General features: G+C 38.6%; 2 protein-coding genes across 3 annotated transcripts in view; both read left to right on the top strand.

Annotated features, from left to right (window-relative positions):
* rsrc1 (arginine/serine-rich coiled-coil 1) overlaps positions 1–7,141 on the top strand; it is a 135,951-nt gene extending 128,810 nt beyond the window's left edge. Inside the window, exons 8-10 of the mRNA XM_046877131.1 lie at positions 2,585–2,691; positions 3,763–3,885; positions 6,425–7,141. Coding sequence (XP_046733087.1) covers positions 2,585–2,691; positions 3,763–3,885; positions 6,425–6,517 — 323 coding nt within the window. The 3' untranslated portion in view covers positions 6,518–7,141. The remainder of the gene's footprint in view (positions 1–2,584; positions 2,692–3,762; positions 3,886–6,424) is intronic.
* Positions 7,142–12,236: 5,095 nt separating this feature from the next.
* mlf1 (myeloid leukemia factor 1) lies at positions 12,237–21,873 on the top strand. 2 transcript variants are annotated; one of them, XM_046875861.1, is made up of 8 exons: positions 12,237–12,393; positions 14,632–14,640; positions 14,786–14,945; positions 19,475–19,564; positions 19,645–19,773; positions 19,893–20,052; positions 20,168–20,306; positions 20,994–21,873. In XM_046875861.1, the coding sequence occupies exons 1-8, from the start codon at positions 12,347–12,349 to the stop codon at positions 21,076–21,078; spliced, it is 819 nt and encodes a 272-aa protein (XP_046731817.1). In that variant the 5' UTR covers positions 12,237–12,346; the 3' UTR covers positions 21,079–21,873. The 2 variants fall into 2 exon arrangements, with proteins under 2 accessions (XP_046731817.1, XP_046731818.1); XM_046875862.1 differs by lacking the exon at positions 14,632–14,640.
* The last annotated feature ends 910 nt before the right edge of the window (positions 21,874–22,783 follow it).

A 22,783-nucleotide genomic window follows, 5' to 3' on the forward strand; every position in this document is an offset into this window, starting at 1 on the left:
AAGCGTTTTAATATGTTAGTGCTGAATTCAACAGCCTCTCAATTTCAACCTCAAGAATCGAAAAGAACATTTTAGGAAAAATCTTTTTTATTATTATTATTCACATTTCTTTGCTTGCGTATAGTTGCTCGGTTTGTCAAAGTGTATATTTTTGAGTGTATATATATATAAAAATAATTCTTCTTACAGTATTCTAATGTATGCCTATTAACAATTACGTTACTTAAGAGAAATCTCAGAAGAAACGCATACCAAGTATTAATTTTGTACATTATGGGCCATGCTATTTTTTTGTTTGTTTTGTTTTGTTTTTTGTTTTTTTTTTGTCATGGAAGAATTGCAGATCATTTGAAGTTATTACCCACGTCATGTAAATACACCTAATACAGCTTCTTAGGTCTTCTTTGGGATCTGTGAAGCAACAAGCACAATAAGATAAGACACAAATCGAAAGCAGGCTGGATGTACAGTTACGACTGATGTAGAGTGAATTAAAACACATATAATGGGAATGGGAACCAGTTTAAGCCAGCAAACCATTTGTGTAGTCATATGCGTATGTAAAAGTATGCATTAGTTTGTTTATATATATATATATATATATATATATATATATATATATATATATATATATATATATATATATATATAATCTATGTCAGGTTTCCCATTTTCGAATTTGAGGTCAGTTTGTCACTCTTTAATCTGTAAATGATTTTTTCAGGTCTAGAATTTTTGCTTTTTCTGGTAGATTTGAATCAGTAAAATCTGTTCTGCAATTTTACCTTTAAGATTTCACATGAACACATCAGTAACAGCTTCTAAATTACTATACATTTTATTTATATATATATATATATATATATATATATATATATATATATATATATATATATATATATATATATAAAATGTATAGTAATTTAGAAGCTGTTACTGATGTGTTCATGTGAAATCTTGAAATATATATAAGTATTGGGACACCCGACTTTTCCAGCCTATGTGGTTCTTCTCTAAACTTTTACCTCAAAGTCGGAGGCACATAATTGTATGGAATGTCTTTGGAAGCGGTAGCATTACATTTTCCGTCTACTCGGACAAAATCAGTTTGACGATATGTCAAAGAGATGAAAGGGAAGCTCTTGAGTGGCCTACTACAGAGCTCTGAACTCAACCCTATTGAACACCTTTGGGACGAATTGAACGCCTACTGCACCCCAGGCCTCCTCACCGTCATCACTATCATTACCATCATTACCATTACGCCGTCGGGTCCGAATGCACAAATCTCCACAAACACACTCCAAAATGTCGTGTCACATCTTTACAGTAGAGTGGAGGTTATTATTACAGCAAATGGGGAATGAGTTGAGAAAAACACGTACTAGTTTTAAAGTCAGGTGTCCAACAAATGTTCATCTAGTTGCACGTGTCACTATAGTTTTGGTCCCAGAACTTAGTCATATATACAGGACATTGTTACAGTTGAGATTAAACCTGATTTAACTGTCTGGTGTTTTAAAAAAAAAAAATTCTAGAAAATATCAGGGACAAAAAAAATAAATAACTAAACACGAAATGATGAAATGCAGTTGCCCGACTGTATTCAAAGCAAAGCACGTTTCATCATTCGTAGTTTATTAGAACTCATTGTGTAGTGCCATTTTCTCAAATCTGCTGTCAGGAGCAGTACAAATTTTTAACCGGAATTAATATTTCACCGTATCGACATCCTAATATTTCACGCAATGCACCTTGAGAGGAACGTGACAGCGCAAATAAGTGCATTCCACACTTGAGTTTAGTGTTGTTCATTCTGACAATCATCAATCATCAGTACCGAATGGAAATGCGTGTTGCTAGTCAGATTATAGGAGTGTTGTGCAGGCAGTGTTTATAACAGTTAGTTTCTTCAGCACTAACACGACCGCCGTCACTGCTGCTGCTGGTGTTTAGCATGTAAAAAAAAAAAAAGCGCAAATATTCATTTATTCATTAAACAAGCAGAGCAGGAAGATGTGTTGTGACAGTCGTAGTTAATGTGTGGAATAAATACGTCTCATTAACATGCCAGCGAGGATGTACATGCATGAAATGAGCAGTCGGCGTGTGTGCAGCTAAAGAGATCACGCTGAGAATATTTGCGCTTCTTTACATCATTTTATCTGACGACGGGATTAAAGTAGGTACAGTAGATATGTAAAAACTGTAGCCTGGAGCAAAGCAAAGCACGGATACAAACCGCTGTCCTATGGATGAATGGAGAGATGTATATAATGAATTGATTGGAAAGGTCTGCTGGCAGATTATAGGAAATTAAATGATTGTTCTTTTGCATAACTTTCGAGGTTTTTTTTATACATAACCCAAAAAAAAAGCAGATTTAAACTTTGAGTTATTCTGAGTTTTCTTTTCTTTTTTGTGTTTTATTGGTAATATGTTTCCAGTGTAGGAAAACATGCAACGAGTTGACCTTTATCAAATTGTCCCCAGTGCCCTACCCCGCCCCCATGGCCTTGTTAGTTTGACCTCCCCTTTACCCTCATGTCTTTCTCTGTTTTTTTTTTTTCCCCCACTTTTCCAGAAGAGGTCTCTCTCGCCGAGCAGGTGAGGAGGATAAAGGAGATCGAGGCCATCGAGAGCGACTCTTTTGTTCCTCAGGCTTTCAAATCATCCCGGGACGCCGCCAAGGTGCGCTCTTCTCCCCCTCCTTCTCCACACTGTATTCCCCCCCCCCCTTCTTCCCTGACTCTTTCTCTCGCATTTCATTAGCCTCACATCTCCTTCCTTCATCGGCGTGATTAGATTTGCCACTCGCCCGGCCCATATTCAGTCTGCGGACAAACGGAATCATTCCCATTCAGTGCCATTTGAGCTCGCTTTGCACACAATACACAATACGGGGACTGAAAAAAAGCGCCTCTCTCTCTCTCTCTCTCTCTGTTTCTCTCTCGCTCCCTGAAGTGTCCAAGGCGTTCCCACAGAAATCTCCACTGAACTCGCATACAACCTCAGCCTCACGGTCACATTCCCAATTAGATTAGAGACCAAACGCTCGCCGATCTTTACTGCCCAAGACAAAAAAAAAAGGAAAAAAAAAAAAGTGGACAGGTGAAATGGGACAGAGTGATAGATTACAGCAGGACAGAGAGCTGATCTGTATATTTCTCCAAAAGGATACGTGGAACGACTGTTGCATCAGGGAAATACACGAGTTCAGTAGTAGTGGGTAGTGAGTGCAATAGTAGTCGTAGTTCAAGGACCTTTTCAGCACACCAACTCCCCCTCCCCTCACCCTCACCCTTCATAAAGCTTTGCAGTACATGAGCAGGGGTGTGTGTGTGTGTGTGTGTGTGTGTGGAGGAAAAGCCATTCAGTGGTCTCGTGCCTCACGTGCACAAGTGTGAACAGGTGAATGAACTTTTCCTCCTGTCGAGTTCTCACTGTGCAGACAGTGCCATCATGTGGCCAAATATCAACACATACTGCAGTTTTATATTTAATTGGATTATTATAGATAAAAAAAAAAGTCTATGTATTTAACTGGGAAAAAATACCACATTCTACAAAATGATAATAATAATAATGTATTATCCAAGAAAACAAAAAAAGCAGGATGAATTGACATGATTTCTCCCATTCATGCAGTTACACAGTACTTGAAGTAGGCTATTAATGCCGTCTTATGTGTTTTTTCACAATGTGTATGTATATATTCCACTCGCAAAATTAGGATACAATTATATTTAAATCTGTTTGCAGGTAATTGAATCTGCAGAAATCCAGGAGGCGGAGTCTGGTGACATTTCCACCGTGAGAGAGGATGTCATCTCTCTACCCACTGCCATCAAGTACAGTAACAGCGACACACTTGCTCACCCCAGTGTAAGTGTTTAGCTTTAGGTTCTCTGCGTGCTTTTGGTTTTTCTGTGATTGTATTTTTTATTACTTTTTTTTATGTTTTATGTATTCAAAATTCACTCATTGATATTTTTTTCATTATTGTTATTATTCATGCAATAGAATAGTCTGTCCTATTTAAGGCTCCACTTTCTGACAGGTTTTATTCAGCCTGTAATATTGGCAGACAGAATTTCCTGTGAAAGCTCTCTCCATCTCAGCGGCAGTGCCGCAAACTTGGTTATTCGTGACGGATGCAGATGAGCCTCACGCAGCCTGATCTATGCGAGCAATATGCCCGAGGCGCGCGAGCCCCCCATCGCCAGTAATGATTCAATCATTTAGCCCGCCGCTGCTTACTGTATCTACTGTAATTTCAAGTAATTTTAGCAGAGCACAGAGGCCGTGTTGGTGTGTGTGTCCTACACGCAGATAACACACGAGGGAACCGCGCAACATGCATCCAGAGAGCATTAGCAGAAGCGTTTGTGTGTGTTTGTGTGCGCATGTGTGTGTGTGTTTGTATGGCTCGTGTGACAAAGTAGAGGCCCTACAGCGAATGCTACAGGCAAAACCTTAACTCGACATAAATGATACACTTATCTCCACTCCCGGAGCCGCCACACACAAACACACACACACACACACACACACACACACACACACACACACACACACACACACAGAGTGTGGGATGGAAGCGATCATTCTTTCCTATCCGCAGATTTGATTTCACGCCTTTCGTGTTGTTTGGATGAAAGTAAAGACTGATGAGCGCCGGGGAAGAGTCTCCAACTTCCAAACTTAAGGAACTCATAAGCCCAACTAATGCGGGAATCACTCAAATCCTGCTTTCACGCTGACACCCAAATCACTGTTATGCATTACGCTGTCATATGCGCTTAGGATACGGTAGCATTTACTGTCGCTCTCCCTCCCCTCTTCGGAAATCGAATCAAGCCAGCGAGCGCCTTATATGAAGCAAACTCGGGTAATTAGAGACAGAGACTGGCGTGCGTAAACAATATAAAAGAGTTGTTATAATGGGTTACATAGACTTCTGATCTGCGATGTCTGCCATTAGTAGATCTCGGCCAAATACGTAAAGTGGATTAAGGCTGTAAGTAGATTACCAAGTGATGCCAGTGTTAGGGAGAGTACTTGTAGCGAATTTTAAAATTACATTCCGCTGCCGTTCTTTGAATATGAAAAGACATCTGAACACAAGCCAAGCCCAGTGAACAGGATTAATGAACAGAGTGTGCACATATATATATATATAAATCAGTTTAAACGCCAATGCTACATATAGTAGGCTAGTGGAACCTAATAAGCAAGCCAAGATTATTAGTTAAATCCGTATATCTATCTTATTTGTTCTAATTCCATGTTCAGTAGTCATCTGTTATTTTCTCTTTGCATTACCCGTTTCCCCCCGCTTCACTTTTCTTTTCTTTTATCCTTCTTACAGATACTGTCTAAGCAGTTAAGGCTTATAAACCCAGTAGAGAGCACAAAAGTCCTGGGGTACAAACTCGCATCTCTCCGATTTAATCGCCACGTGTGAATGTACATAATGTTTCCCCTTTCTTCGGCTTTCTGACTTTTCTTCTGCAAATGTGTCATTGCAAAGAATTACATCATGTGCTACATATACTGATAGTTCTGAAGAAAAAAAAAGGATCATGTAATAATAACAGTAGAACAGCATGGTGGTGCAGCAGGAAACTTTGCTGCCTAACAGCTCCGGGTTTGATCCTGAACCCTGAACATGCTATTTCCGTATCTGCATGTGTTTCCTCTCACCTTCCAAAAAACCATGTCAGTAGTTGGACTATAAATTGCCCCAAGGTATGAATTTGTGTTTGCTCGTATGTGTGAATGCTGCCCTCTGCTGGACTGTTATTGCATCCAGGGTGTACTCCTCATACTGAACAGTTTTATCCTGGATTTCCTGGGTTTCAAATGAGATAAAACTATTCTATTTCTATTGACATCAGGCAGGAGTACAACCACAATATATCTGCTCAATCATCTTTAAACATTGACACTGAGGTAATGTAAGCCTCTATGTGTGCATGTGAGTGAAAACATTTATTAAAGTGAATTTATAGATTGATGAGCTTTGAATCAAACATATGGGAGTTTCTGGTACAGTTGTGGTGGTTTATGTTTTTAAAAATTGGAGTTCATCGACTGCATTAATAATTATAGACGTTAATTAGTCTTGCTTAGTGTTTTATATACCGAGTTTAATCCATTTTGTCTATCACTCATGAAGCACGCAGATGAGGTAAAGCGCGGAAATTCTGAATGTTTGGGCCAGGTGTGGCATCTCGAGACTTGTATAAAGTCATATCAAAGAACTATGATGTGTCTGAAGTTACAGTGACATCTGCTGGTCAGCCTGTAATATTCAGCATGCCAAAATTTCCACCAAACTGCTGGGATCATAATCTCACTCTCTCTCTCTCTCTCTCTCTCTCTCTCTCTCTCTCTCTCTCTCTCTCTCTCTCTCTCTCAGTTATTCATAGATAAAGAGGAGGCGGAGAAGTTGTGGCTGAATCGACTCCTGTCACTGCGCCAGGAGAGGCTCATGGGAAGTCCTGTGGCCTGAACTTGACTCTGCATAATCTGAAGATCAGCTCCTTAAATATGAATTTCTTTTAATCAGGGTACAGTTTATTAATAAAGGCTGTTGACTGGTTTTTATTCAGGAAAATGGTAAACTTAGTGATTTTTTTTATACCATTAAGGATTATGTTAATACAATTACTTTTTGTTAATAAATTAAATGAGTTTCCTTTTGTTAGGTTCGATCTGAGTTCAGCATTAACTCTGGAGTCAGTTGGCAAATCGAGGGGGGGGAATCTCATGATCATATGAGACATCAAACTCCATTTGCTTTCTTTATGCAATGCCGGAAGTGTGATGGCAGCATAGAGATCTGATATAATGCTGTTAATTTAGCGACACGCAGTACGATGTCATCTCATAGACATTTTCAACCCACCAAAAAAATCAGATTAAATGGTAGTTTTGACCAAAATGAAAGAAAATGTTTAAACCTGTCAGCATGACTTTTAATTGGCCGCACAAAGTGAGCACATTTCTAGTCAGAAGAAAAAACTTTTTACATTTTGCAAAACATTGTTTATACAAGCAAAACAATACATCCACCTAGATATGTCTGTTTTTTTTTTGCTTTATATTTGTTTTCAAAATAAAATAAAAAAACTTTTATGGTCTGATTTTTTGTTTCCTCTTCACTCATGTTAAAATGTTAATCAGACCTCATCATGGTGAAAGCCACTGACCTCAGTAAGCCTTTGTGTGTAATTGTGGTGGACTGTCAGGGCCAGCAAGGCTTTCTCTGCTGGTCTAAACTCTATCAGAATCGCTGATTTATGTTTTCAATATATTTTTGTCCATAAATACTTTCTTTCGGTTTCTCTTATTAGGGGTCGCCACAGCGGATCATTCATATTCGTGATCTGCTTGTTCGATTTGGCACGTTTGTACGCTGGATGCCCTTCCTTACACGACTCTCCCCATTTATCCGGGCTTGGGACCGGTACTAAGAGTGCACTGGCTTGTGCAACCCTAATGGCTGGGTTTGGTTTCCTGACCAGGAATCGAACCCGGGCCGCGGCGGTGAGAGCGCCGAATCCTAACCACTAGACCACTCTTAATTTTATAGTCTCTCTCTCGGGTCTGCCGCTGCAACATCGAGTGAAAGTTTTGGTTAGAGTTTCTATCAAATCAGATTTTAGCCTTAACTTCCTGTATTGCTGTACAGCCAGAAGAAATTCGCACTAGGGAGCGTACCAGTCAGACTAGCAAACTGCACAGACTGAAATATATATGTATCCATTTAATAGCTGTTTTTTCATTCCACAATGGCTGGCGTAAGTAAAGGTCGGCCCAAGCAGTTCAAAACAGTTTTTAAGCTCTTTAATTAACCGTTTGTCTTTTTCTTTCGGCTTCTCCCATCAGGGGTCGCCACAGCGGATCATCCGTCTCCATACCCCCCTGTCCTCTACATCTGCCTCTTTCAAACCAACCACCTACATGTCCTTCCTCACTACATCCATAAACCTCCTCCTTGGCCTTCCTCTTTATCTCCACCTATATACCCCATGTCCCTCCTCTGCACATGTCCAAACCATCTCAATCGGGCCTCCCTCACCTTGTCTCCAAAATGTTCTACATGCGCTGTCCCTCTAATAAACTCATTTCTAATCCTGTCCATCCTCGCTACCTCTGCTACTTTCAGCTCCACCTCCTGTCTTTTACTCAATGTCACCGTCTCTAAACCATACAACACCGCAGGTTTTACCAAAGTCCTGTAAACTTTTCCTTTCACTCTTGCAGATACTCTTCTATCACAAATCACTTCTGTCACTCTTCTCCACCCACTTCACCCTGCCTGCACTCTTTTCTTCACTTCTCTAACACACTCTCCATTACTTTGCACTGTTGACCCCAGGTACCTGAACTCGTCCAGCTTCTCCACTTCTTCTCCCTGCAACTGCACTACTCCACTGCCCTCCCTCTCATTCACACACATATGTACTCTGTCTTACTCTTATTGACTTTCATTCCCCTTCTCTCCAGCGCGTACCTCCACCTCTCTCCAGGCTCTTTTCAACCTGCTCCCTACTCTCACCACAAATCACAATATCATCTGCAAACATCATGGTCCACGGAGGCTCCTGTCTGACCTCGTCCGTAAACCTGTCCATCACCACTGCAAACAGGAAAGGGCTCAGAGCTGATCCTTGATGCAGTCCAACCTCCACCTTGAACCAGTCTGTTGTTCCTACTGCACACTTCACTGCTGTCACACTGTCCTCATACATGTCCTGCACCACCCTCGCATCCTTCTGACACACCAGACTTCCTCATACAGTACTACAACTCGTCTCTTGGCACCCTCTCGTATGCTTTATCTAAATCTACAAACACGCAATGCAACTCCTTCTGACCTTATCTATACTTTTCCATCAACATCCTCAAAGCAAATATTGCGTCTCAAGTGCTGTTCCTCGGCATGAAACCATACTGTTGCTCACAAATGTTCACCTCTTCTCTCAGCCTGGCTTCCACTACTTTTCCCCATAACTTCATGGTGTGACTGATCAACTTTATTCCCCTGTAGTTACTGCAGGTCTGCACATCTCCCTTATTCTTAAAAACCGGTACCAGCACACTCCTTCTCCATTCCTCAGGCAAATTTTGTTGAACAATACTGTTAAAAACTCTACTGCCATTTCTCCTAAACATCTCCACGCTTCTACCTGTATATCATCTGGTCCAACCTACTTTCCACTTTTCATCCTCTTAATCGCTACCTCCTTACTAATCCTATTCACTTTATTCTACAACATCTCCACATCATCCAACCTTCTCATTTTCCTGCCTATTTTTCTTATCACTCTGTCGATCACAATCATGTTTTGCCAGCCTCTTTCTCCTTATGCTTTCCTTATGCATCTCTTTGTCTTCCTTTCTATTTCCAGATGTCACACCAAGTACCTTTCTAGCGGTCTCTTTTATCACTTCTGCAGTAATTGCCCAATCATCTAGCACCTCTTCACCACCACTAAGCCTCTGTCTAACCTCTTCCCTGAACCTCACACTACAGTCTTCCTCCTTCAGTTTCCACCATCTTATTCTTCTTTCAGTCCTCACTCTCCTCCTCTGCTTCTTCACCTCCAATGTCATCCTACAGACCACATCCGATGCTGTCTAGCTACACTGTCCCCTGCCAAAACCTTACAGTCTTCAATCTCTTTCAGGTTGCCTCTTCTACATAGAACATAGTCCACCTGTGTGCACCTTCCTCCACTCTTATACGTCACCCTATGCTCATCCTTCTTAAAATAAGTGTTCACCACTGCCATTTCCATCCTTTTAGCAAAATCTACCACCATCTGCCCTTCTACATTCCTCTCCTTAAGGCCATACCTACCCATCACCTCCTCATCTCTGTTCCCTTCAGCTACATGCCCATTAAAGTCTGCCCCAATCACTAATTGTTCATTCGTAGGTACACCTTCTACCACTTCATCTAACTCACCCCAGATATTTTCTTTCTCCTCCATTTTACAGCCCACTTGTGGACCATAGACCCTGATGATATTTATCATCACCCCTTTAACTTCCAGCTTCATGTTCATAACCCTATCAGAAATGCTCTTCACCTCCACTACACTTTTACTATACTCTTCCTTCTACTTTTATGAACCGTTTGTACTTTTGTATTTTCTGTCCTGTAGAAATTGCGCAAAAACACACAATTTGCCCTGATTTTGAATCCCCAGGAAAACCGTAAAGCACGAAAAATTCAAGGGATTTTATGATGATAATATCGAAGCTTCTGTTAAAGATGACTTATACGGACGGTGCAGTTGTGGCTGCAGTGAAAGGAGACTTGTTGAATTGTGTTCATTGGGTTTCTTGCTTCATTCCCCTTGCACAAGATACCTGTCTGTGATGCAGCGCTCTGTTATACTGCGTTTCTAAATAATATTAATAGTTTCTATGACGTGATGATGGAATTAAGAGGAGGACTAGTTCATTGTCCTACCTGCTCCAATCCACCACTTAATACAATTATGATAAAAATCATGAAATTCATGGTCTGCAACTGGATTATAAAAGATTTTTGCCAGTTCTTTTCACTTTTTATCGACATGGTTTTCTTCTACAATATCTGGTTTTCTCCCACCCTTTAAAAACATGCCACTATATGGATTGGCAATGATAAAAAAAAAAAAAAAAAAAAAAATGTTATGATGTAGTGAGTGAATTTATAACACTTTTTTTTTTCATGTTTTTCAAAACACATCACTGTACTGTTTTATTCCATAACAAACTGATTTTAGTGCCAGTACTACATAAAAGAATGCTTGTGAAATGTGTTTTAGGTGTCATTTAGATCACTGATGATTGAACTGTAGGTGACTGCGGCACGAAGAACTCCTTGAGTAAGAAAGTATGAGGCTCACGAGAGCATTCATACGAAATTGTTCATGTTTTTCGTTGTGTTTACATAGTCTTGAATAAGTAATGATCATTAATCATTGATGAATATGAAATTTAAACCAGCCAGGCATTTTGTTTTCTTTGTTTTAGAATGGTGTTTTATTTCAGAACTGCATTTTATTAGTAATTTAATGCAGTTTTATAAGTAATAGATACCTTTTCCACTATTAAAAGCATTGTAGTTTGCTCAGTCCTCTTCACTCTGGAACCTTGGGGTGCAGTCAGCATTCCAATACATGCCAAAGGTGGATTTTTTTGGTGTTGAGGTCAGAGCTTTTAGCAGGCCACCACAATCATCCACTCCAACCCATGTAAAACATCTTATATACAACTATGTGCCTGAAAAGTTGTGGTAAGAGTTTCGTCATACTTTTTTAAACTTAATTTTTTTTTACCTTTTCTCTTGTCGACGTTCTACATTTCTTTTACATTCTCTGGTTTACTCCCAATTTTTTAAAAACATGCCACTATATGGTTGCCAATGCTACATTTCCTCTAGGTGTGAGAATGTGCAAATGTATGTGTTCCCACCTCACACCTAGTGATGATTTATAGGTGACTGTAATGATGCTCAAACTCTGACCACCCAAGATCTTCCACTCCAACCCATATCGTATATACTGTGTTCCTGAGGCTGAGTGTTACTTCAAAATTACTATTCTATTAGTCATTTAATGTGTTTTATAGGTAATGGATGTGTTTTTTCTATTTAGAAAAACTGCAGTTTGCTCACTCCTGTCTGCTGGATTACTTTACGTGCATGCTTTACACTTCCTTAAGTAGACTTGATGACAAGAAGACTGAACCCACTGTCCACGCCATGGAGTTTAGTTGATGACAAATGTGTTCTGTCTGCATTCACCATTAGAAGGCCACTGCCAGCATTTCTATGAATGTTCATGGTAAGATTGTCATATGATATAACATGAGTCTAATAGAAAGTTCTGGGTTCTGAGGTGGAAAGTTCTGGAAGGAAATACATAAGCATGGCTTTATGGTTGTGTAAATTGATATGGGACTCACGCTTAACTGTAATAAAATATTATTTTAATTATTATTGTTATTATGATTATTAGTAGTAGTAGTGGTGGTAGTAGTAGTAACAGTTTAATGACATTTCGAGAAGCTAGCTCGCCTCCGTTATCATGGCAACGCACACACAACACCGACCGGTGCTAAAAGCAGCAAAGGGCTAGAACTGAGAATAACCAGCCAATCAGATGCCTGCGTTTGAATCACGTGGGCGTTGACATGCCAACCGAATGTTTTTTGTTCTAGCTAAAGCGAGCCGCAGTGGTCAGTGTGCGGATCAGCCCAGAGGAGCGACAGCTCGTAAGATTTTGTTCAATTTGTTTGACAAAATTTAACATTAAGCTGTTCGTTAGAGTCAGTGGACATGTTTAACAGCATTATCAGGGATTTTGAAGAAGACCCCTTTTTTTCGTAAGTTTCATTTCTTTGCCGCTTGTTTGAATTGTTTAGATTCATTTAAAACAACACATAAAAAGCATAACACAATTGTTGTTGTTGTTGTTATAAGCTTTTAGCTGGGGATTGTGTCCCGTGTTTGGAAGATTTTGTAGCCCCAGCACCTGTCGCTCAATGTTGCTCATGGGAGCGTGTGATGAGGCGCTGAGACGCTCGAAAAGAAAAGTCCGCTTTATTTGGGAAATAATGGAAATAAACCTGATATAAACGTGTTATAACGTTGAAAAACGCACAAATAAATTCAACTCTATATATGTGTCCCTATGGGCATATACCAGAAACGTGCAGTCAGGTGTTACAGTGCCTTACCTCTTATAATCCAATGTAATTAAATGTGATTTTTCCTTTCATTTATTTACACTAATTTCTGTCTAATAAATCCCTATTATTATTATATATATATATATATATATATATATATATATATATATATATATATATATATATATATATAAAAATTATTATTATTATTATTTTTTTTAATTATATATTATATATATTATAAGGCGCAATTAGAGACATCGGATTGCTTAATCCCGTTCACACTTACCTGAGCATGGTGTATGTGTGCCCTTATCTATAGGAATATCACTAATATACTGCTTATATCTGCATGTCATAGTCTTCCTTAATCAAACATTTCACATAATCTGTCTAAAAGATATTTGTTGTTATCGAATAAATTGCAAAAAAAGAATAACACCACGAGCCCAATAAAATTGTCTTCTCAAAGCAGTTTATTGGGAATTTCATCTCTTTTTGGTTCATATATATATATATATATATATCTTTTACCCTGCCTCGACCTTAAAGCACGTCCCTAAGATGTCCATAGTGCAACTAAACACACACACAAATGCCTGTCTGACTTTCTCTGTGTCACTCGTTCCTTCTCTCAGTTTTGTCTTGTTCATCTACTACTCATCACCTAATCTTATAAATGATAGAAGAGAGAAATTCAGGATGGTCCAAATCATTTAAATTGTGATATCATACATCAGCATGATGCCCCGACACGAATTTAGCAGCAACTCAGACAAGGTCAAAATATTATTATAATTAATATGCGCCCAAACCTTTCACACACAACATCCCATAGTTAAACCCCTTTCAAGGTGAGGTAGTACTATAGTGTGTCCAGACCTTATATTGGTACTCAAAAACATTTTATGGGGTTAGGGTCGGACCCGATATTGTCAGCTTCACGGTTCAAAATTCCGTCTCTCAATCTTCTGATCATTTATTTCCCCATCCTCTGTTATCTGTTTTGTAATCTTCTTATCTCTGGTCTTCTCGTTCCTCTCTCATCTCGCTCTCATATAATTTGATTTAGTATTTCCACACTCTAAGATCATAGAAAAGAACGTTCACTTCAGTACTTATTTACTATTTTCTGTTAGAGTACAAGGTGGAAAATCTTTCAAACCTGTCATTAAAATTAACATAAAATTGCCAGAAATTGTTTTACGCAGCTATATTATCTCCCAGTGCCATTTAGGATTTAGTTTTTTGTTTTTATAGTGTAAACATTTCATTACGACAGCCTGTTAATACAGTAAATTAGTTCAGCATAATATTGAATCACGTTGTAATTAAATATAATTCGTTCATAATAGAAATTGTCTGCAGTCATATGTTATTTATGTGTTACTGAATACAACCAGGAAGCACCGGCCCTTCAGTGGTAGTGGTACGGTTTCTACAAAATTATATAAACAAAAGTTTGTGGACACCTGTAAAACCGTAAAAGTGCTTTTGAACATCCTATTCCACATTCATTACCCATTTCCTGTTAAGAATAACCTCCACTCTTCTAGAAAGGTGTTCCACTAGATTTCGGACTGTACTTGTGGAGATTTTTATTCAATGTCAGGTATGGATGTACAGTATAGGAGGGTGAGGAGACCTAAGATGCAGTCAGCGTTTCAATGTGTTCAGTAGGGTTGAGGTCATAGCTCTATAGCAGGCCTTTTAACGTCTATCCCCTTCCAATCCAACTCATATGAACTATATCTTATATACAGTTGTGTTTAGAAGTAATTTAAAAAATAAATACACTGTTCCTTCTTAAACAATAATAGCAATGATCTGATATGTGTACACTTTTAGACCATATTCTCAAAACCTGTTTTTTCCCCTCCCTCTTTCTATTCTATTCCCTTTTTTTTTTTAATTTATTATTATTACATTTAGCCCAGCAAGGTAGGTCCTCCTTTGTCCTGTTTATTTAATATCTGTCTCTAATGCTTGAAGCCAGCATATGAGTGACATGCATTATGTTGAGTTATTTGTGCTTTAGAACATAACACACTTAGGTCTGTTTGCTATTTTCTACTCTGTGTGTTAGTGAACCTTTCCACCTTCACCATGAACGCATGGGTCAAATGATGAGCGGTTTTCGGAGTCCCTTCAGGCACGGCTTCATGCCCAGTATCACAAATGGCCAGGACAGGGGACGCAGGGAAGAAGGTCAGGACCTCAGTGTAGCTCCTCACAACAGGAACAGAGTGAGTACTGAGGGCCAGCATTAAGCCCTGTTTGTCCTTCAACATTACAAACAGTCACAAAAATCAAAATGTGGCACCCATTCAGTGTACATCCAGAGTACAGGTGGAGTAACATAAAACCTAATATCACTATATCAGGCTATAACCAAGTTAATCTTTGCTAGGATCATTTGAAAACACATTGGACTCTATAGCATTTGTTTACTTCGCTCTTGAACTTCACTCCAGATGTTCACCAATCCCATAGTGAATATTCCAAATCCGGCACCACTGTCCGGTTCGTCAGATCTTGCTCAAACACACTGGCTGATGAGTGAAAGGACCGACCCGTACACGTGTCCGAGTAGCACTGTGCCATCTGGACATAGCAGCAGTTAAAACGACAGTGCCAGCGTGGGGAGTTGAACAAGGTCATGATGGAAAACTGCCACGGTGTAACCTGAGCCTCTTTACTGGCAAAGCAGTTATAAGGCTTATTGAACACTGTAGAGAGAAGAGTGTGGCGGGGGTCTTGGTACAGAGCTATTTTTAGCCCTAAGGGTATTTTTAGCTGGCTGGACAACATTGTTCAACTGACACGCTGATTTCCCACTCAACTGGACTGGAGATTCTTCTGGAAACTCAACACAGTAGACAGGTTGATGGTGTAGGCTAGGTTTTTGGCAGATATTGAATTGATATTAAGCAGATAGTAGTGATTGTAATCATTTTTTTGTATGTGTGTGTATTTATTGATACAGCAAGGTTTACTGTAACGAGGGCGTTAATTAGTCTTTACAGAAGGAGTCTCCAGTGTCAGTGCTTTTTAGCGCTTTAAAGTTTTATGGAGTTTGTGTTTTGCGTTTCTTATAATGTTCTAAGCGCTATTTTTGTTTTAGTAATTTCATTAGAGAGGAACAATTTGTTGTTATAATATAAATATATACAGATAGACCCCAATCTACATCGTAAATAGGGACCACAGACATAAAGAGGCACTGTAAACACAAACAATTTTTTTTTTTTACAAATAAAGTTAATAAAAAATATAAATAAAGCAGTAAGCGGTAAAATCACTTCGCAAGAAAGGAGAACGCACAAGATCACTGTGAACGCGTCTGAACTATGCGAGGTCATGCCAACTAGAGCGTCTCTGATACCCACAATGCATGCCTGCCAGGCATACTTCTTTCCCACGCTGTTTGCGCAGTTGTCAAATCTACGTACCGTGCGTGGATTTTGAACGTTTTCATGGAAAAATTTAGATATTCTTCGTTTTTTTTTTTACTGTCGTATCTCTGAAATGTCTTAAGTCGAGTGGTCGTATGTCGGGGTCTGACTGTGATTGCATAAGAAGTATCCTGTATTATAATGATTGTAATTTCATTTGAATGTTATTGCTTACTTTTGTTTTATTACCATTTTTTTTTGTTGTTAATGACTTTAAAAGTACTACTAGTATTGAAGGATTCTGCAGTGGTTCTTTTTGCATTCTGAGACTTTAAAAGCTCTACACAGAAGCTTAACAACTGAACTATTACTGCCAGCCTTTTACGCACAAAAGATTATACTTACAGCAACAGTTACAGTAAAAGTTTATTTTTTCTTTTTAATGCATAGATGGTCAGTGGATGTAGTGTTTTTTGTGCATGTACTGTTTGTGTGTAACCCCGAGGTCTCATGATGGCCAGATGGCAGGCTATAAGCAGCTTCAGAGTGCTAAACATACAGTAGTGCTTCTTATACCCCTCTACCTTCTTCCCTTCGGGAATCTAAAGCTGTTGCAGAGTTTGCAATGAACTTTAATTAAGGTTGACCAATTGATCGGCCGGTTGATTAATTGGGCAGATTTTTGCCATTTTAATCAGCATCGCCCGATTGTGCTGCAAATAAGGCCGATTATTAAGCAGGCGCATCTGATACACCAAACCGTGCGTCTATGTTCTGCCTTTGCGTGAGAGAACAAAACTTTCCTTCGAATTGTGCGTGTGGAAATGATCTTAATTTCACTTTTGTACATATCCAAATGTTTGTGATGTTTAAGTAATTCTGAACACATTTCTTTCACTCTTACTAGTTTCAGCAATTTCCTTAGTTGTTTTCTTTATCAGCTAATAATTTGACCCTTCTGAAATATATAAATTTCCCATTCTGATGTCTGATCATCTCTATGATGAGCATTTTGCGTTAGACCGTTGACATGTGATTGGTTAAGCTTTAATATTCTCACACACACATTCACTTGGCATCATCCCAGGTCATCTGCTCTCACCGTGTGCTCTCAGATAACATCAGACATGCTTTGGGGAAAGTTCCTGCATCACACGTGTATGTGACATTATGGCACTCAGCTCTTTCCAGACAGAATTAGGAGTATTGTATTTCACTCCTCATGGACTTTCCATGCTCCTTTCTTACTTACCATGCTTACTACACAAGCGTGAAAATAGTGTATGAATAGTGTATGATTCACACTACATTGTGAATCACACATCATAAGACTTAAGGTGGCATCTTCTCAGAACTCCACTCTATCTCTCATTTCCTAAAATGAAAGCACCCTATATTTTTGGGACTTCTGACTCATCGAGCGCTGTCCAGCAAAAAGCATCTGGGTGTGAGATGAAACTCGATGCAGTGACATGGCATGGCAGAAATTGGCCTTGAACTCAACTTTGCAGATTGGCACACATATGCAGCTTTATAAATATACTCCTGCGGGCAAGAGGATGGCAGTGCATTTCTCTCATGGGGCGTGATTAGCCCCTAGCTCTCTTTTACGTGTTGATAGTTTTACGGCACTGTGACCTTTCCGAATAGCTGATACAGCATTGCAGCGACTAGTTCAAGGAAAACAGATCTCTTCGTTGCGAAATGCCAGAATAATCCTCATTGACAGCCACCAATTTTGCGAAGACTGTGGCCCTCTCAGCGCTCAGCAGGCTTCTCTTATATACACATACCGGCACCTGTTCACATACACACTGCTCGCTTCTTATCCATGCGCACTAGGGCTGTGTTTATTTCTGCACTTCAGTAGCATCTCTTTGAGACAGTTCTTGCTTCACAATACACGTGAGTTTTAAGTAATCAGGTTGTTAGTGTTAGGATGGGTCTCACACTGGTTCTCTAAACACATTCCTATGTTGTTTGTTCAGTGTCTACAGGGTCTTTACAATGAGAGTATGTAAGGTACATGGAATGTCTTTGTCTTGGCTCACACATTTCCGGTTATTATGTTTCAGGAACAGCTTCATGTTAGGTTTTTTCTCCAGTGTGTATATGTACTTGTCTGTTATCTGCAATTAACTGAAGAAGAACATATGCGCCATGCTGTGTGCTTTGTGATTTCTCCCTGATCAGAAAAGGCATCAGAGATCATAGATGGAAAACCTCTCCAAGATTTAACTTTAAAAATCTAACACATGGAAAACACAAAGCATTTTCACACTCATTTTTAATATTTTGTACCCTAATTACTATTTTGTAATATTTGTACCTACACTTTATCATTATTTAATTTGATTTCAATGCTGTTATTTTGCACATGCTAATATTAAGGGTTGATGCATACAGACAGTCCTTGAGGATAGAAATACACAGAGTTGGTAAAATATTCACAGTTGGCCACATTACTGTAAATAGGCAGACCAGTTGTTCTGTTTTGGAGTCTCCAGACACAAATGGCCATGACCTCTTTAGGATCTAAATCTACTTTCAAGGTTTTTTCTTGCCATTGTCTCTGTTCATGATCATATATAAGTATTGACACATGCAGGGTTTTTTTTTTAATGTTATTAGTTGACCACTAATGGCCATCACAAATAGCACCTTTATTGTGCATTAAATCTCTCCACATGAAGTCATTCGATGTTACTGTTTAAACCTGTGCATTAGGACTGAAGCAGAAAAATAACAAACAGATCCTGAGAACATTTCCAACACCCTTGTAGAGTAGCTGTGGTTTCGAAACGTACAGCGGCACCGAGTCAGTTTTTGATGCTGCATCCGTAACTGCGCGATGAGGTACAACACATTCTCTTCCTTATATTACATTTGTTCTATAAAGCACACATTAACAGCACAAGGGCTCTTTGCCCTCAGGAGTGCATACTCTGTAAGCCTGTGTGCTTTGAACAGTCTAATAGGCTGTTGGTGAGAATGCTTTGAAGAGAATGCAGTTAAGGGCAAAGCATGCCCTAAGGATAGATCTCACTAGTGCTCTTATACTGTAGTGCTGATGTATTGGAGTGGGGTGGAAAAGCTGCTCTTGACAAGGATCTAGAAGGCTAAGGCTCAAGAGTTCTAGAAGTTACATTTTGCAGTGTGGAAGCAAATGACTTCACTGGGAAGAGGCGACGTTGATGGAAGTTAAGACATGTTTATAATATTGTGTGGTATTCTATAGTTGTTGTACCTATATGCTTGTTTTCATTACCTAAAATTACTTTTTGCATAAAATTGCTTTAGTTCCAGTAGGACCATGTGAGGTTGCTAAAGGTGAACTGAAAGACATGAGACCCAATTTGTGTGTGTGTGTGTGTGTGTAGGACCTGGATTCCTTCAGGAACCCTTTTGCCATGATGGACAGCATGAGGTCACACATGAGGGACAGAAGGGAGTTTATGCACAGAAACATTGTAAGTGCCGTCACTCACACTACATCATCTGTCTGTATAATTACTTTTGCCATGAGCTATTTTTCTAACTTCGGTTTCAGGAGGACATGGCATCAAACTCCAACTCGCACGCGTTCAGCTCCTCCTCGGTCATGACTTACTCTAAAGTAGGAGACGAGCCAGCCAAAGTGTTCAAGGCCTCCAGCCAGACACGCTGCATTCCTGGAGGGGTAAGTACTTAATTAAAGGGGGGGAGTATTAAAACCTTTTATTTTCTTAATAGATGTATAGAGGTAATGACAATTGGCAAGTAAGTCTGTATTGTGTGTGTGCGTGTGTGTGTGTTTAGATTAAGGAAACGAGGAGGACTCTGAAAGACTCTGAGAGTGGGTTAGAAAAGATGGCCATTGGTCACCACATTAATGACCGAGGCCACGTCATTGAGAAGAAACACAACACCAGGACAGGAGAACGAGAGTTCAACCAAGACTTTCAGAACTTGGATGAGAGTAAGTTTGTCCTTGCATTACATTTTCTTTTCCACCTCAATATTATGTGCAACTCCAGACAACTGTATCACAAAATCACCCCTGACCTCTGGCCCTCATCTTTTTGACCCCATAGCTGAAGCTGAAGCTTTCGATGTGGAGTGGCAACAGAAGGTGTCTGAATTTCAGCCTTCTGCACAGATGTCCCATCTGGAGGCCCCTAGAGCCAGAGCCGTTCACCAAGCAGCCATCGCGGGCCCTGAACACACACACAGGTTTACATATGAGACATGATCTTTCACATTTTCACAAGTGCATGTGATCTGAGAGTAATGAAGTACAATAGTAAAATAATAATAATTATAATAATAATAATAATAATATTAATAATAATAATAATTCCCCTGTTCAAGCTATGTAACATAAAATAAATGTCACAATGTTTTATGTCAAAATATGATATTTATTCCAATAAAATAAAATAAAAAACAGGATATTAAAAAATATATATATTTTAGGAAAAAATAAAAGACAAAAAGGTAAAAAAAAAAAAAAAAAGATGTAAGAAAGGATGGAAAAAAAATTGCCAAGTCAAGATAAACTCTGACTGGTGTAGTAAATATTTACCTTCCAAATGCGACTTTTTTATTCTTTGACATCACAACATCCTGCCATTTTACCAGAGGTGTGTAAACTTTTGATATCCACTGTAAATTATTATTATTATTATTATTTTATTTAACATCCTAAATTTTTATTTCTGTTTTATTCCTTTTGTACGACAGACTCCCACATGCAACACTAATATTTTATTAATATTAAAAAAAGACATTTCTTATTTCGGTGTCGATTTATTTACGTGTCTTTAGTTTTTTCATAAATTATGCATAAGTTATTAAGATCTGGAGTTGTTAAGGAATTTTGTCCCATTTTTCATGATATTTTTTTGTTTCTTTCTCCAGAGAAACCCAAGCGAGACCAGCAGAATCCCAAAGGAAACTGCACGTTTCTGAGCTCAACATTCAAGGCTCCAGCAAGAAGGATTAGAAAAAACTACAAACTGAAAGAAAAGTCTGGTAAAAATCATCTCTCTGATTTTCATGCCAGCGCTTTTACTCTCATACTGTGCATCTGTTTTTCTGTCATGTAATCTACACTAAAGCAAGTCATCCAAATCATCAGAGTCATTTCGTTTCTGTTTTGACTGAAAAGTTTGAAGAAGGAAACCTGACACCTGTACAGTCGAATCTTAATGTGTGCTGTAACCAAATATGAAATGTTAAAGATATGTGTTACACGGCGTGTAGATGTTTACTAGTTTTCATGCACCACACACACATTTTATTCTTTGACAAGGAAAGACTTGGATTCTACATGTTTTCTTGAATGTCATAGTGATTTAATTACAACGACTCATTAATTCACACTCAGATGTTCTAAAAATGCACTTTTCAACATATTCTTGTGTCCCATTAACTATTATGGTTATGCCCTTTAAAAAAGTATTGTGGTTTTTTTTTTTTATATAAAATTCTTTATCATAATCCTGTTCCAGGTAGTCCAATTTTTGTTCAATTGTGTCTGCTTTTTTTTTCGTTTCTTTTTTCCAAAAAATGTAAGACACAATAAACCTTTATTTAAGTCCGAGTTGTTATTACAACAAAATAACAGGTAATTACACGAATATTATACAATAAATTGCAAGACGAACGTTGGAAAGGTTTGTATGTGCTTATTATCTTGACATGATTATTTCTATGGATCTTTTCAAACCTTTCCACACAAATCAAAACGGTGTCTTATACAACAAATCAAAAAATATATTACAACATGCACATCCAACAGTTCTAGTGTTTATTTAACTCGTTTTTGTTTCAACTGTGCCAAATTCATTCAAGTCAAGTCAAGTTTATTTGTATAGCGCTTTTCACAACAGACATTGTCTCAAAGCAGCTTTGCACAAATCAACAGTGATGGTGAATGGTGTGAATTTGTCCCTGATGAGCAGCCGTGGCGACTGTGGCAAGGAAAAACTCCCTTAGATGTTATGAGGAAGAAACCTTGAGAGGAACCAGACTCAAAAGGGGAACCCATCCTCATCTGGGTGACATCAAGAGTTTGATCATAAATCTTTCAACATTCCAGCACATCTCTTACTCGGGATCCATAGAACTGTTTATAGAACTTCATCTTATAATCAAAAGATTAATTTGACCTAATGCATTTTTGAATATGCTGCACGGGAGTTTTATGTGTTAGAGTTAATGTTCAGCCTCAGAGTTCAGGTTCAACAAAAGGAAAAGGGGGTGTTCACATTGTGAGTCACAGTATGCAGTGAAAGGCTTTTTATGACCACTCTGTTACATAATTGGAATAAAACAGTAAAGAGTAGAAATAGGGAAATTTGCAGCATGAAAGTAAATAAGATTCAAAATTATTGACAATATAATAGAGAAATAAAATAAAATAAAACAGGAACAAATACAATGAAAAATCAAATAGAATAATACAGAATATTGTTGTTTCACTGGTTTGAGGCCTCAAATGTTTCCCCGACTGCAACAGAGAGAAGTCCATTGATGGGATGGCTGAGGGTCTTCATTATGTTCCTGACTTTGCCTTAAGGCATTCTCCATAAAGGAAAAAACTTTAACAATATTCAACAACGTGTTATTATTATTTTTTTTTTAACATCATGCTTTAAAATTGTAAAATAAGTTCCGTCCTTAAGATGGCGCCATTAAGAGAGTTA

Source organism: Silurus meridionalis, chromosome 20 (assembly GCF_014805685.1).
Source record: "Silurus meridionalis isolate SWU-2019-XX chromosome 20, ASM1480568v1, whole genome shotgun sequence".
In the NCBI taxonomy this organism is placed as follows: domain Eukaryota; kingdom Metazoa; phylum Chordata; class Actinopteri; order Siluriformes; family Siluridae; genus Silurus; species Silurus meridionalis.

Bases quoted from the DNA above. Each gene is read 5' to 3' on its own strand.
- mlf1 (XM_046875861.1), top strand. From the start codon at position 12,347: ATGTTTAACAGCATTATCAGGGATTTTGAAGAAGACCCCTTTTTTTC. The intron at 19,565-19,644 runs GTAAGTGCCGTC...CTTCGGTTTCAG, and splicing joins AGTTTATGCACAGAAACATT to GAGGACATGGCATCAAACTC. The intron at 20,307-20,993 runs GTTTACATATGA...TTCTTTCTCCAG, and splicing joins GGCCCTGAACACACACACAG to AGAAACCCAAGCGAGACCAG.